Source organism: Herpailurus yagouaroundi, unplaced genomic scaffold (assembly GCF_014898765.1).
Source record: "Herpailurus yagouaroundi ecotype Mexico unplaced genomic scaffold, PumYag 196, whole genome shotgun sequence".
Lineage (NCBI taxonomy): Eukaryota > Metazoa > Chordata > Mammalia > Carnivora > Felidae > Herpailurus > Herpailurus yagouaroundi.
Genome location: NW_024412427.1, coordinates 4,750,924 through 4,766,163, shown reverse-complemented (window position 1 = coordinate 4,766,163; position 15,240 = coordinate 4,750,924). Strand labels below are relative to the sequence as shown.

Here is a 15,240-nt window from a genome sequence, read left to right as displayed (position 1 = left end):
TACCCATTTCATAGACTACTGATCTGCCCTTCCCACCTAATACTTCTCTACCTAGCCAGTGAATTTCCCCATGGAAGCAACTAATTATTTTTCATCTTGGTGTTCTTCAGGTCTAGCCCAAAGCCTACTGGATCCAATCAAAGGCTGCATCAACTCATGCCAACATAGTGCGACACAGTGGGGAAGCACTAATTCCTGAGAAGTTTTGACTACATGGCAGCAAGTGTGTCGGAAACAGGCAGATGGCAGGCTGGGTGTCTCCCCATGCATGTCTGAGTGCTGGAGCCATGGTTGGGTCTGGAGCCGGAATCGGCAGAGGCACCGCTTCCCCAAAGTTGGGATTATCAGGAGAGTACAGCACAGACTCCTGGCTGGTGTGTGTCATCTTCTCCCACTAGCCCTCATCTGTTTTGGGGTGGGGGAGCAGCACAGGAAGTGATAGTGGACATCCACTTACCCGAGCCATGTTACAGATGCGGAATATTCTGTGGATGATGTCCTCATCGATGTCTGCAGACACGAACTCCACCTGGATGGGCCCATAGCATCCAGAGGTCTTCTCAGGCCAGTACTGCATACAGAGCTGGGGCAAGGGAGAGATCAGAGGGAGAGGTCAAGGAGGGGTGGGGGGTGCTGATCTCATTTACCACCAAGCCTTTCTTATTGCCTGCAGGAAACACTGGCTAGAAGTATTAGAGTATTAGGTGGGAAATGGTGATCCTGCCTGTGATCTTTCCTATTTTTCTGGAATTGAGTTAGAACCTACAGCTGAGAGCAAAAGGCAGTGCAATGATTGCCCTTTAACTAGACAGTGGCTTTCAGCCAGAAGTTGTTTTGTCAGCTAAGGGACATTTGGCAGTGTCTGGAGACACTTTTGATGGTCACACCTGGGGGTTGCTATGGGCATTTAGTGCATAGAGGCCAGGATGCTGCTAACCATCCTACAGTGTGCATGATTGTTCCTGAGTGCGATCTGGCCCCACATATCAATAGAGCAGAGATTGAGAAACCCTAGTCTGAGATCCTAAATTGTTCCCTATGTTTATAGTGCCATCAAGGAGAGACAGATAATTTATTCCCTGGTATCTGTGGAGCTGTTACGTGACTTTAGTTGGGAAAAGAATATTCAGGTAGGTGGCGGGTATTGTGGCTCAGAGAGGCACAAAGCTTCCTCAAATCCCCAGTTTCTAAGGGGCATGGAGATGGACCCTGTCCAGGTCTACAGGCCCATGGTTGGGGCTCAGATGGAAGCTAAGATTGCAGCTGCAGGCTTGTTGGGGACCACCCCAGTGTGGACAAAGAGGTCATGTGTTAGACCATTGGCAAGGTATTGGAAAATGTACCCGAGGCTCATAAAGACCCACCATGTCTTCTGAGAGCAGGTTGGGATCAAGTCTTTCACCAGTGGGGTCTGCCATAGCCTACATCGAGCTTGCAGACAAGGAGCTAGATTGATAGGTGACCCATGGGACTCCGATGGCCCCCTACAGCCACCACAGATGCAGGATTTTCATGAAAACAATCCTTCTCCCTTTTGTTGACAGAGAACAGCCAACTCTCTCTGGGCAGTCATGTGCAAAAACATCTTTTATTCTATTCTTCCTCCATAACTAGAACCAGAATGGAAGAGCAGGGAGGAAGGAGGATGTAGGAGAGAGAAAAGAACCCAACCTCCAGATTGGGAATAACATGTTCAAATGATGGCCTACAGGCTACACCTGGCCAGTTGGCTGAATTTGTAAATACAGTTTTATTGAAACACATCCATAATTACTAATTTACATATTGTCTATGGTTGTTGTCAAGCCACAATGGCAGATTTGAGTAGTTGAGAATACCCCGCATAACCTAAAATAGACTTCAAAACCTCAAATATTTCCTTTTTTGTCCTTTATAGAGAAAGTTTGCCAACTCTTGACCTTCATTGTTGTTCTAAGGATAAAGGAGATGATACATGTGAGGAAAGCCCTCAGCACAGTGCCAGGCATGGAATAAGCATCTGCTAAATTCCAGTGATTTGCATTATTCCGGAACCTATCAGTATCCAGCAAACACAACCACCATAATAATAGCTAACCTATACGTTTGAAGTACTCTTTTTATCATTTCCTTTAAATAGCCAAGACTAGCAAGGCTAGGTTTCACAATGCAATGGTGCCTTGCTTTCCCATCCCCACTGCAGGTTAATTGAGCACATTCAGTGTGTGTGTGTGTGTGTGTGTGTGTGTGTGTGTGTGTGTGTGTCGGTGGTGGAGGGGGCAGGACAGTTATCTGCTGAGCTGTGCAATAATGACAAATCCATAATTTGAACTTCATTTCTCTTTGCCATTGGCTCTTCTGGCTTGCAACCTTCACAGTAATGAGGGACTAGTAGAGATAAGTCGGTGGCTGGCCAAAGAAATCAGAATTAATCAGAACTGCCCATTAAAAAAAATAATAACCTTTATCACTTGCATTGAATTGAGTCTTGCCAGAGGTTGGCTGTGATCCTGACATGAGGTACACGGGTCCCAGGCTTCAGAGAAAGTCTATTACCCCCAATATTTTCAGTCCAGAGAGAAGGTGGAATGATTTGTCTCTTTTAATAAGATTTCCAGACCAATTTCTCAAGCTAATAGGTTCTACTGTGCCTCAAACAAGACTCCTATATTTTGGGACACCTCTCTACATTTGATTTTCCAGGTCACTTTCCCATAATGCCCAGAGGGTGGGGAAGGTTGCAGGGTCCTTCTAATCCTAAATCGGAGCCATCCTGTCACTTAAGGTCCTTAATTCGTGAGACCACAGCAGCACCGTGACATCCAGCTGGGTGATGTGTGGGCACATGTGGTGTTTGAGCTGCCAAACACCATCAGGTCTCCCCACAGCCCAGGATGTCACACATAATCCAGCCATGGGAAGCAGGAGAAAGAAGAGAGGAAGCCAGTGTTCAGTTCCCAGTGACCTTTTAGGGCTCAGAAAGGATTCCACCAACAAGAATGTCCTCTTTTGTTTAGCTCAAGGCTGTCCTGGTGTCCAAGTGGTGGGATGGTGCCTCAGTACGGGTACTGCCATTTAGGTCTATGTACGCTGTGTAGCAAAACGTAGTGGGGCTCCCACTTGAAGTGCTCTGGGTTCAAATCCCAGCCCTGATGCCTTCCAGCTGAGTAACTTGGCCAACTCTTTTAGCTTCTCTGGGTTATGAGTGGCTGGGAATCTAATGTGTTACTTATCATGGGATATTTAGTGAATATTCAACAAATGTGAGCTATAGTTAGCAGGCAGTGTGTGTGGGGTGGTTATTCAAAACAAGAGGGATAAACTGAGGGTTTTATTTCCCCCCTCTACTTAGTATCCTTTATGAAAATTTCGCCTTAGGATAATAGCCATACGATTGCCCTTGTGAAAATTCCTGATCAGCCAGTAGGGTAGCCACTGGGGTAGCAGTGGGGTGGGCAGTATCCTGGGCATGGGGACACTGCTCTGCATGTCAAAGGAGAGAGAGCTGTGGGTTGTTATTAAGAGGGACCTGGGAGATGACAAAGTTTGGGAGCATAGGAGAGCCAGTGAAAGGGTGGAAGGTGGATCACTGTTTCATGTAACCCCCCAAACTCCCAAGTATTCAGTAAATTGATAACATGTACAGTGCTCAATGCACATGGATTTCTTGTAGAAACCAGTGAAGAATTGAACTTTGCTCCCTGGGAAACATGGAAATGGAGCAGAGGCCACATATGTGAACTGAGGAACCTGAGCATGAGCACATAAATTACATGAGCATGTAAATACCAGTGATTTACAGAACTCTTGGGGAGGGAGGCTTATGGTTTCTTTTTTTTCTTAAGCTAACAATTAGTATTTTATTATTTAAAATTTTTTTATTTTAATTAGCATTAGTTAACATAGTGTTCTGTGAGTTTCAGGTATACGGTATAGTGATTCTGCTCTTCTATCCATCACCCAGTGCTCATTATGACGAGTGTACTCCTTAATCCCCATCACTTATTTCAACCATCCCTTCACCCTTCTGCCCTCTGGTGACCATCAGTTTGTTCTCTGTAGATAAGAGTCTGCTTCTTGATTTGTCTTTCTTCGTTTTTTCCTTTTGCTGGTGTGTTTTTCTTCTTAAATTCCACATGTGAGTGAAGTCATATGGCAATTGTCTTTCTCTGACTTATTTCACTTAGCATAATACTCTGTAGCTCCATCCATGTTATTGCAAATGGCAAGATTTCATTCTTTTTTATGGCTGAATAATATTCCATTGTGTGTGTATGTGTGTGTGTGTGTACACACACCACATGCTTATCCATTCTTCAATCGATGGAAACATTATTGGCTATTGCAAATAATGCTGCTGTAAACATAGGGGTGCATGTATCCTTCTGAATGGGTGTTTTTATAGTTTTTGGGTAAATACCCAGTAGTGCGATTGCTGGATCATAAGATAGTTCTATTTTTAAGTTTCTGAGGAAAATCCATACTGTTTCCCACAGTGGCTGCACCAGTATGTATTCCAACAGTGCAAGAGGGTTCTCCTTTCTCCACATTCTCAGCAACATCTGTTGTATCTTGAGTTCTTGATTTTTTCCATTCTGACGGGTGTGAGGTGTAGCTCATGGTAGTTTGGTTGGTATTTCTCTGATGATAAGTGATAACGAGTGTCTTTTCATGTATCTATTGGCCATCTGGATGTCTTCTTTGGAGATATGTCTGTTCATGTCTTCTGCCCATTTTTAAATTGGATTATTGTTTTTGGGGGGTTGGGTTTTCTAAATTCTTTACGTTTTGGATACTAATTCTTTATTGGATATATAATTTGCATGTATCTTCTCTAATCCCATTGGTTGCCTTTTAGTTTTGTTGATTGTTTCCTTCCCTGTGCAGAAGCCTTTTATTTTGATGTAGCCCCAATAATTAATTTTTGCTTTTGTTTCCCTTGCCTCAGGAGATACATCTAGAAAGAAGTTACAGTTGATGTCAAATAAGTTGTTTGTGTTCTCCCTTAAGATTTTTATGGTTTCCTGCCTCACATTTAGATATTTACTCCATTTTGAATTTATTTCTGTGTATGGTGTAAGAAAGTGGTCCAGTTTCATTCTTCTGCATGTATCTGTCCAGTTTTCCCAACACCATTTGCCAAAGAGACTTTTTCCCATTGGATATTCTTTCCTGCTTTGTTGAAGATCAATAGACCATACAGTTGTGGGTTTATTTCTGGATAGTCTATTCTATTCCATTGGTCTGTGTATCTATTTTTATATAAGTTCCATACTGTTTTGATTATTACAGCTTTGTTTATAACTTAAAGTCCAGAGTTGTGATGTCCCCAGCTTTGCTTTGCTTTTTCAAGACTGCTTTGGCTATTTGGGTGGAGTCTTTTGTGGCTCCATACAAATTTTAGGATTGTTTGCTCTAGTTCTGTGAAAACTGCTGTTGGTATTTTGATAGGGATTGCATTAAATATGTACATTGCTTTGGATAATATAGATGTTTTAACAATAATTGTTTTTCCAATCCATGAGCATGGAATGTTTTTCCATTTCTTTGTGTCAGTTTCTTTCATGACTGTTTTATAGTTTTCAGAGTACAGCTCTTTCAGCTCCTTGGTTAGATTCATTCCTAGGTATCTTATTGTTTTGGGTGCAATTGTAAATGGGATTGTTTTCTTAATTTTTTTCTGCTGCTCCATTATTGGCGTATAGTAATGCAAGGGATTTCTGTACATTGATTTTGTATCCTGTGATTTTACTGAATTTTTAAATCAGTTCTAGTAGTTTTTGGTGGGGTCTTTTGGGTTTTCTATATATCATATCATGTCATCTGCAAATAGTGTAAGTTTTCCTTCTTCCTTACTGATATGAATGCTTTTTATTTCCTTTTGTTGTCTGATTGCTGTCGCCAGGACTTACAGTCCTACACTGAATAAAAATGGTGAGAGTGGACCTCCTTCTGTTGTTCCTGGCCTTAGGGGAAAAGCTCTCAGGTTTTTCCCACTGAGGATGATGTTAGCTATGGGTTTTTCAAATAAGGCCTTTATGATGTTAAGGTATGTTCTCTCTAAACCTACTTTGTTGAGGGTTTTAATTATGAATGGACGTTATACTTATCAAATGCTTTTTCTGTGTCTATTGAAATGCTCAAATAAACTGAGGGTTGATGGGGGGTGAGAGGGAGGGGAAAGTCAGTGATGGGCAATGAGGAGGGCACCTGTTGGGATGAGCACTGGGTGTTGTATGGAAATCAATTTGACAATAAATTTCATATTAAAAAAATGGTCATATGGTTCTCATCCTTTCTCTTATTGATCACATCAATTGATTTGTGAATATTATACCATGTTTGCAACCCGGGATTAAATCTCGCTTGATCGTGGTACATGATTTTTTAATGTATTATCAGATGCAGTTTGCTAGTAGTATTTTGTTGAGGATTTTGGCATCTATGTTAATTAGGGATATTGGCCTGTAGTTCTCTTTTTTAGTGGAGTCTTTATCTGGTAATGCTGGCCTGATAGAATGAATTTGGAAGTTTTCCTTTCCTTTCTTTCTTTCCTAGTTTTCTGAAAAGTTTAAGAAGAATAAGTACTCTCCTTTAAACATTTGGTAGAATTTGCCTATAATGCCATCTGGTTCTGGACTTGTGTTTGTTGGTAATGTTTTGATTACTGATTCAATTTCTTTGCTGGTCTGTTCAAATTTTCTATTTATTCTTCTTTCAGTTTTGGGTTTCTAGGAATTTATTCATTTCTTCTAGGTTGTCCAATTTGTTGGCATATAGTTTTTCATAATATTCTGAGTGTATGTCTGTCGTATGTATGTTTGTTATTTCTACTCTCATTTGTGATTTTATTTATTTGGGTCCTTTATTTTCCTTGATAAGTCTGGCTAGAGGTTTATTGATTTTATTGATTTTTTCAAAGAACTAGATCCTGGTTTCATTGATCTGTTCTATTGATTTTTTTTTTTTTTTTGGTTTTTTGTTTTTAGTTTCTGTATCATTTCTGCTGTAATCTTTATTATTTCCTTCCTTCTGATGTTTTAGGTTTCATTTGCTCTTTTTCTAGTTGCTTTAAGTGTGAGTTTAACTTTTTGAGATTTTTCTTGCTTCTTGAGATAAGTCTAGCTTGCTATAAACTTTCCTCTTAGAACTGCTTTTGAAGTATCCCAAAGGTTTTGGACCATTATGTTTTCGTTTTGTTTCAGTGTACTTTTTGATTTCTTCTTTGATTTGTTGGTTGACTCATTCATTGTTTTAGTAGTATGTTATTTGACCTCTATGTATTTGTGGTATTTCCAGATTTTTACTTGTGGTTGACCTGTAGTTTCATAGCATTGTGGTCAGAAAAGATGCATGGCAGGACTTTTACCTTCTTGAATTTTTTGAGTATGGTTTTCTGGGCTAATATGTGATCTATTCTGGAAATGTTCTACATGTATTTGAAAAGAATGTGTATTCTGCTGTTTTAGAATGGAATGTTCTGAATATATCTGTTAAATCCATCTGTTCTAGTATGTCATTCAAAGCTATTGTTTCCTTCTTGATGGTTGTTTAGATCTGTCCACTGATGTAAGTGGGAGATGTTAAAGTCCCCTACTATTATTTTATTATTATCAATTATTTCCTCTATATTTGTTATTAACTGTTTTATGTATCTGGGTGCTCCCACATTGAGCATGTATATTTATAATTGCTATATCTTCTTGTTAAATCGCCTCTTTTATTATTATATAGTGTCTCTTCTTTGTCTCTTGTTATAGTCTTTGTGTTAATGTCCATATTGTCCAAAGTAAGTATTGCTACTCTGGCTTTCTTTTGACATCCACTTGCATGATAGATGTTTCTCCATCCCCTCACTTTGAATCTGCTGGTGTCTTTAGCTCTAAAATGAATCTCTTATAGGCACTTTTTAGCCACTCTGTTACCTGTGTCTTTTGTTTGGAGCATTTAGTCCATTTACATTCAAAGTAATTACTGATATGTATTTATTGCCATTTTATTACTTGTTTTGTGTTTTTTTTCTGAAGATTTTCTCTGCTCTTCGTGTTTTGCTTATTTTCTTTAGTGACAATTTAGATTTCTTTCTCTACTCTTTATAGGTTTATTAGTGGTTTTTGATATGGTTACATTAGGTCTGTATACAGCTTCTGCATATAGCAGTCTGTATTAAGTTGATGGTCATTTAAGTTTGAATCCATTCTTTTCCTTCTTCCCCACGTTTTAGGTATATGGTATTATATTTTATATTCTTTGAGTTACTTGACTTTTTTTTACAGAAATATTCATTTCACTGGCTTTGTGTTTCTTGTGTTTATACTGTCATTTTTTGTCTCTCCTTTCCACTCAAAGAGTCCCCTGTAATATTTTTTGCATGGCTGCTTCAGTGGTCTCAAACACCTTTAGTTTTTGTTTGTCTGGGAAACTTTATCTCTCCTTCTGAGATAGATTCTGAATGATATCCTTGCTGGATAGAATATTCTTGGCTGCAGATTTTCCCCATTTAACACTTCAAATATATTATGTCTCTCCCTTCTGGCTTGCAAAGTTTCTGTGAAAAATCTCCTGCTAGCCTTATGGGTTTTCCTTTGTAAGTTACTGACTTTGTTGCTTAAAAATTTTTTCTTTATCACATTTTGCAAGTTTAATTACTTGGTGTGGATATGCTTTTGTTGATTTTTCATGGGAGTTCTCTGTGCCTCCTAGATCTGGATATCTGTTTCCTTCCCAGATTAGGGAAGTTTTCAACTGTTATTTCTTTAAATAAACTCTCTGCCCCTCTTCTCTCTCTCTCCTTCTTCTGGGACTCCCATAATATGAATATTATTATGTTTGATGAAGCCATCTCTCTAAGTCTATTTCTGTTTTGTGTAATTCTTTCTTTCGTTCAGCCTGATTACTTTCTAGTTGTCTTCTAAGTCTTTAATACATTGCTCTCCTTCTTCCATCCTGTTGTTCATTCTATCAGGTGTGTTTCTCATTTCATTTATTTAGCCCTTTATCTTTGCCAAGTTATTTCTTATCTCTTTGTTAAGGGTCTCACTGATGTCCTCCACTCTTTTCTCAAATCAAGTGAGTATCCTTTTGTTCATTGTGTTAAATTTTCTATCAGCCATGTTACTTATATCTGTTTCACTTAGATCTCTGCCTGTGGCCTTGTCCTGTTATTTCACTGGGGATAAATTTCTATTTTCTCTACCGCTTTATGCCTGTTTCTGTGTATTAAAGCCAACTGTGTCTTCTGCTCTTGAAAGTAGTGAATTTATGAAGAGGAGGTCCTGGAGTACCCTGGAGTACAGTGTCCCCTGTTCACTAAAAACTGGCACTTCAGCAACGAGGCACTACTTATACCTTACTGTTGTGTCTGAGTCACTTTTCCTTTCAGTGAAGTTGTCTGCACTGACTCTGCCTGTTGTGGGCTGTGCTTGCTCTCTGTGGTGTTTGTGGGACCCAGGAAGACCAGCTCCAAGGGGGCTTGCTGCTGGGGAAATTGGGAGCAGGATAGTGGTATTATCAAAGTTTTTCCTGGGCCACCAGTTCTGAAACACTGTCGGCTTGTGGCTGCATGCTGGGGCTGGTAGGGGCTGTGAGTCAGGGGTGCGAGGCTGGAAGCAGCTGGGTCTGGTGCATGATGGTGGCTGTGGGTATGTGGCCAGGTGTGTCATGAAATGGCAGCTGGGGGCATGGCAGATGTGTGTGGTACACTGAGGCAGCTGTGCACCCATTGGCTGCTTAGGGCACACGTGCAGCTTTAACAAAATTTGCCCTGAGCCCAAGGCAGAGGCTAGCAGTCTTGGAGTGGGTGAGTCTTCAGGAGAACTCATGGGTGTGGTTCATTGCCAAAGGGTCAGGCAGATGTATCTGTGCATCCCTGCCTCTTGCAGGTGGCTCTGTATTTATGCTGGGAGGCAGGGGAGGAACATGGTGACTGCCAGCTCCCTTGCCTTCAGAGAATTCCAACAATACACTCTTAAATCAGTATGAACAGGCCTTCTGTTTGTCCTGGTGTTGTATAAACTGCTGCTTTTATGTTGCTTTTCTCTGTAGGCTGCTATTTCTTTAAGGGTGGTGACCCAGCTTTCATTCACTGTCCTGGCTTGCCCAGTGCTGAGTCAGTTGACTTTTAAAACTCTAGGCTCCAAGTAACCATTGCTTTTATAAACTCACAGAATTTAGCCCCTCTGGTTTTTAAAGCCAAACATTAGTCTTCCTCATGTGAACTCCCTGGTTCAAGGGCTCATTTCTCTCCTCTGCACACATAGTTCATTCCCTCCTGTGGGCCACATCCCTTTACCTTTCTGACCTTTCTAACCTTTCAGATGCAGCTTATCTATAGTTGTGGAGTTTGTTCTGCCAGTCTTCATATCACTCTCTGGTTTGTTGACTTGGGATGTGAGTGATATCTAATTGAAATGTGGGATAGGGTGAGGTCAGGGTCCTCCTACTTTTTCATCTTCCCGAGCTCCAAGGAGACATGTGGTTTCTTCCAAAGATTCCAGGAGGTCCTGGAAAATGGGGGGATTCAAGGAGGCCGACTTAGCTCTAAGAACATGAGAACACAGCTAACCTGGGGCTGCATGAACACTCAATGCAACTTTGGCATTTTTTAAAATTCAGTTGAAAACCTTTTGAAGAGGCTTTTTCCAAGAATAGGTTTCAATCCTCTAGCCTAGAGTCTGGATCAATGGCCCTTTCCCACATCATGTCCTGGCCCCTCCCTCCTCCTTTTCTCACCCAACAGCCTGGGGAGGGATGGTTTAGAGGGGAGGGCTTCACTATTGCAAATACGCACAGTCAGTGTGTTGCTTATCACATCTGGAATAGGAAGCCAGTCCAGTTGCAGCATATGATTTAGAAATGCCCATGCTTCTTCCAGAAAAGCAGAGGGACTTTTGCTATTTATTGTTAGAACAAGTTAAACCAAGCATGTGTGGACAGCCCTGGAGCAGCTGCCATACGTTATTCCACCTAGTGATCTCCATAGCTGTTTGGGCCATGAAAAGATGTCCTTTGGGAGTGCAAGTTCACATGTGAAATATAACAAATGTGGAGGTACCCTCACTGTTGAACATCATTTTCTTGCTGATGGAATCAGAAAGCTAGTTAGTTGCTGGAATAAACACACTCTGATGAGTTGAATGAAAACTACCATATGGGCCTATTTTTGGAATAAACAATTTAAAAGCACATTGTAGTGCACCTTAGTTATGCCTTTTGTTAATTAAACAATATTTTGGTAAAATGGAAAGGCCAGTAATATCACACAGCTTCAGAAATGAAAGATTCTACTTATCAAGCTTATCAAGGTTCATAGTAGGGGAAATCAATCCTGGGCCACTTGAAGATGTAGTTGAATTAGTATTTCTAAGAAATAATATGAAAGTCACCTGAATTAGTTATAAGATTCAGATCAGTGATTATAAAATTCCTTTAAAGAGATTCTATTAAGAACCAAAACATATAATTGGCCAGCTAAGGAAGAGAGAGGGTGAGGTGGCAGGTAAAAAGCAAGGGAGAGAGAAAGGCACATCGTTGGTGACCAAAGCGTATCTTTCTCAATTCTGCCTCTCAACAGCCCCCAAGGGTGAATAATGTAATCCCCATGCAGTGGGGGAACTTTCTTATGACAGTTGCATCGGAATCTGTTCTCAGGGTAGGAGTTTAGGAGAATATGTACAGAGGATGGTAGAATGAGGGGATGTCAAAGGCTCAGGGCAGGCTTGAGAAAGAGGTATTAAAGAGAGCACTCAGGCAGGACTTATGGGGAAGATGTTGGAGTAGGAGGACCCTAAGCTCACTTCATCCCATGGATACAACTAGATAACACAACAGTGCAAATAATGCAAAAAATAACCTGAAGACTGGAAGAACAGATTCCACAACTAAATGTAGAGAAGAGGCAACATTAAAGAGGGTAGGAAGGGTGGAGCTGTGGTGGGGAGCTAAACCAACTCATGGGCCATCCTTGGGAGGGAGGGAGTTGTGGGTGAGGAGAGGGGAGGAAAAAAACTATCACAACAGAGCTTGCACAGGGAAGGTGAATCCCCATAACATTTGGCTTTGAAACCAAAGGGGGTGAATTTTGTGAGTTCTTACAACTAGGGGGACTTAGAGCCTGGAATTTTAAAATCAGCAGGCTTGGCTCTGGGAGAGTCAAGGAGGGCATTAGGAAGCAAAGTCTCCATGCTTAAAGAGATAGCATAACAGCCCACAGAGATCCAGCCTAGAATCAGCAGTTTGAAAAATGCCAGGGGCATATGGGTGGGAGAGTTATTTACTCATTTCAGAGGGTGTCCCAGAGGGGAGGATTCACAGGGAGACTCCTCCAGAAACAAAAGAGCTGGCAGGTGCCAATTTCCTCCCCTGCCCCCCAGCATAAACACACGGCTACCTGCGGGAACCAGCACAGCACCCACGTTAACTACCTACCTTGCTTACACCAAGCCCTGCTCTCCTTTGCTTTGGCGGATCTGTCCTTTCCAGTCATATTTGCCTGAGCCTTGATGCTTGGGCTGCTCCCTGAGAATACCTTGCAAAGCTTGCCAACACTACATCTTCTGACTGTGCACTTTGCAGGGACTCAGTCCTGGCAGTGATAGGGCAGCACCTGGTAACCTCTCACAGAGGACACATGCACCTTGTTAAAACTGCATGCCTCACCCTGCATGCTTTGTGGGGTGGCCCCAGCCACCCTGGTCTCAGCAGTGGACAGTGCCACCTTTTTAAAAGTGCTTGCCCCACCACTACTTTCAACAGGAGACACAGCTAACATTCCTAACACACAGAAACACAGAGAGTTAGAAAAAATGAGAGGAATGTGTCCCAAATGAAAGAGCAGGACAAAACCACAACAAGAGACCTAAGTGAAATGGAGATAAGTAATATGCCTAAATAGAGAATTTGAAGCACTGAACTTCAGAAAAGAGTGGAGGACATCAGAGACACTTTAACAATGAGATAAAGAACCAGAGGTGATGAACACAATAAATGAAATAAAAAAAAACCCATTAGATGGAATAAATAGCATGCAGGAAGAAGAATGAATTAGTGACCTGGAGGGCAGAGTCATGGAAAGTAATCAAGCTAAGCAGGTGAGAGAAAAAAAATTATACAAAATGAAAAAAGACTTCAGGAACTCAGTTACTCCATCACGCATAATAGCAGGGACCTCAGAAGAGGGAGAAAATAGGGCAGAAAATTTATTTGAAGAAATAATAGCTGGAATTTTCCTAATCTGAGGAGAAAACAGATATCTAGACCCAGGAGGCACAGTGATTCCCCCAACAAAATCAACCCAAGGGGGACTATACCAAGATACATAGTAATTAAAATGGCAAAAAGTATTGATAAACAAAAATCATTTTAAAGCAGCAAAAGTAGTCAGTAACTTACAAGGGAAAACCCATAAGTCTGGCAGGAGATTTTTCAACAGAAGCTCTGCAAGCCAGAATAGAGTGGCATAATATATTCAAAATGCAGAATGGGAAAAATTTGCATCCTGGAATATTCTAACCAACAAGGCTATCATTCAGAATAGAAAGAGAAAGAGTTTCCCAGACAAACCAAAACTAAAGGAGTTCATGACCACTAAACCAGCCCTACAAGAAAATGTTAGAGTGGACTCATGTAGAAAGGAGAGACCATAAGAGTCAGTAGGAAGCACAAAAGCAGTGAAAATAAGTATATTGTAAAAATCAAAGGACTCACAAAATAAAAGGAAGTAAAGTATGATACCATATATCTAAAATATGGGGAGGAGAGGAGTAAAGAATGGGTCAAATTTAAACAACCATCAACTTAATATAACTACTATATGTAGAAGTTGTTACATACATAATGGTAACCACAAATCAAAAATAAAAAGTAATCTGCAAAAAACAGAAAGGAAGTCAAATACATTATGAAAGAAAGCCAATTTATAGTGAGAGAAGAGAGTGAGGGAAGAAAGGAACAGAGAAAACATACAAAGCCAACAACAAAACAAATACAAAATGTTAATAAATACATCTATATCAATAATTACTTCGAATGTAAATGGACTAAACACTCAAAGACACAGGGTGGTGGAAAGGATAAAAAACCTACTTATATGCTGCCTATAAGAGACTCGTTCTAGTCTTAAGACACCTGCAGATTGGGGGTCCTTGGGTGGCTCAGTCATTGGGCATCCAACTTCGGCTCAGGTCATGATCTCACCATTCATGAGTTTAAGCCCCACGTCGGGCTCTGTGCTGACAGCTCGGAGTCTGGAGCTTGATTCGGATTCTGTCTCCTTCTCTGTGCTCCTCCCCCACTTGCATTTTGTCTCTCTCTCTCAAAAACAAATAAACATTAAAAAATATATTTAAAAGACACCCACAGATTGAAAGTGAGGGGATGAAGAAATACTTATCATGCAAATGGGTATCAAAATAAAGCTGGAATAGCAATACTTATGTTGGACAAAATAGACTTTAAAAGAGTCTGTGAAAAGAGAGAAAGAAGAACACTATATAATAAAGGGGATAATCCAACAAGATAACAGCAATTATATATATATATGTGTGTGTGTGTGTGTATGCACACACACATATATATATACACCAAATCTGGAAGCACCCAAATATATAATTCAGTAACACAAAGGAACTAATTGATGATAATACAATAACTCTAGGGGACCTTAATACCTTACTTACATCAATGGACAGATCATCCAAATGAACATCAACAAGGAAATGGGCTTGAATGACACACTAGACCAGATGGATCTAACAGATGTATTCAGAATATTCAATTCTAAAACAGAATATACAACTGAACATGGAACATTATCCAGAATAGATCACATATTAGCCCAGAGAAACATACACAACAGATTCAAAATGATCTAAGTCTCACTATGCATATTTTCTGACCACCACGCTATGAAAGTAGAAATCAACCACAAGCAAAAATCTGGAAAGACCACAAGTACATGGAGGTTAAATAACATGCTACTAAACAATGAATGGGTCAACTGAGAAATCAAAGAAGAAATAAAAAAATACATGGAAACGTATAAAAATGAAAACAGCCTAAAACCCTTGGAATCTAGCAAAAGCTGTTCTAAAAGGGAAGCTAGAGAAATCTCAAATAACTCAATCTTATAACCTCAAGGAGTTAGAAAAAGAAGGAAAAAACCCAAATCCAAAAACTAGCAGAAGGAAGGAAATGATAAAGATTAGTGGAAGTAAATTATATAGAAACTAAAAAAAAAAAAAAAAAAAAAAAAAAAAAAAAAAA

General features: G+C 40.3%; 1 protein-coding gene across 9 annotated transcripts in view; it reads right to left on the bottom strand.

The window, feature by feature from the left end:
• PTPRT (protein tyrosine phosphatase receptor type T) overlaps positions 1 to 15,240 on the bottom strand; it is a 793,719-nt gene that overhangs the window by 12,339 nt on the left and 766,140 nt on the right. For all 9 annotated transcript variants that reach the window (XM_040447029.1, XM_040447037.1, XM_040447031.1 and 6 more), the window contains one exon: positions 458 to 583. In XM_040447029.1, coding sequence (XP_040302963.1) covers positions 458 to 583 — 126 coding nt within the window. The remainder of the gene's footprint in view (positions 1 to 457; positions 584 to 15,240) is intronic.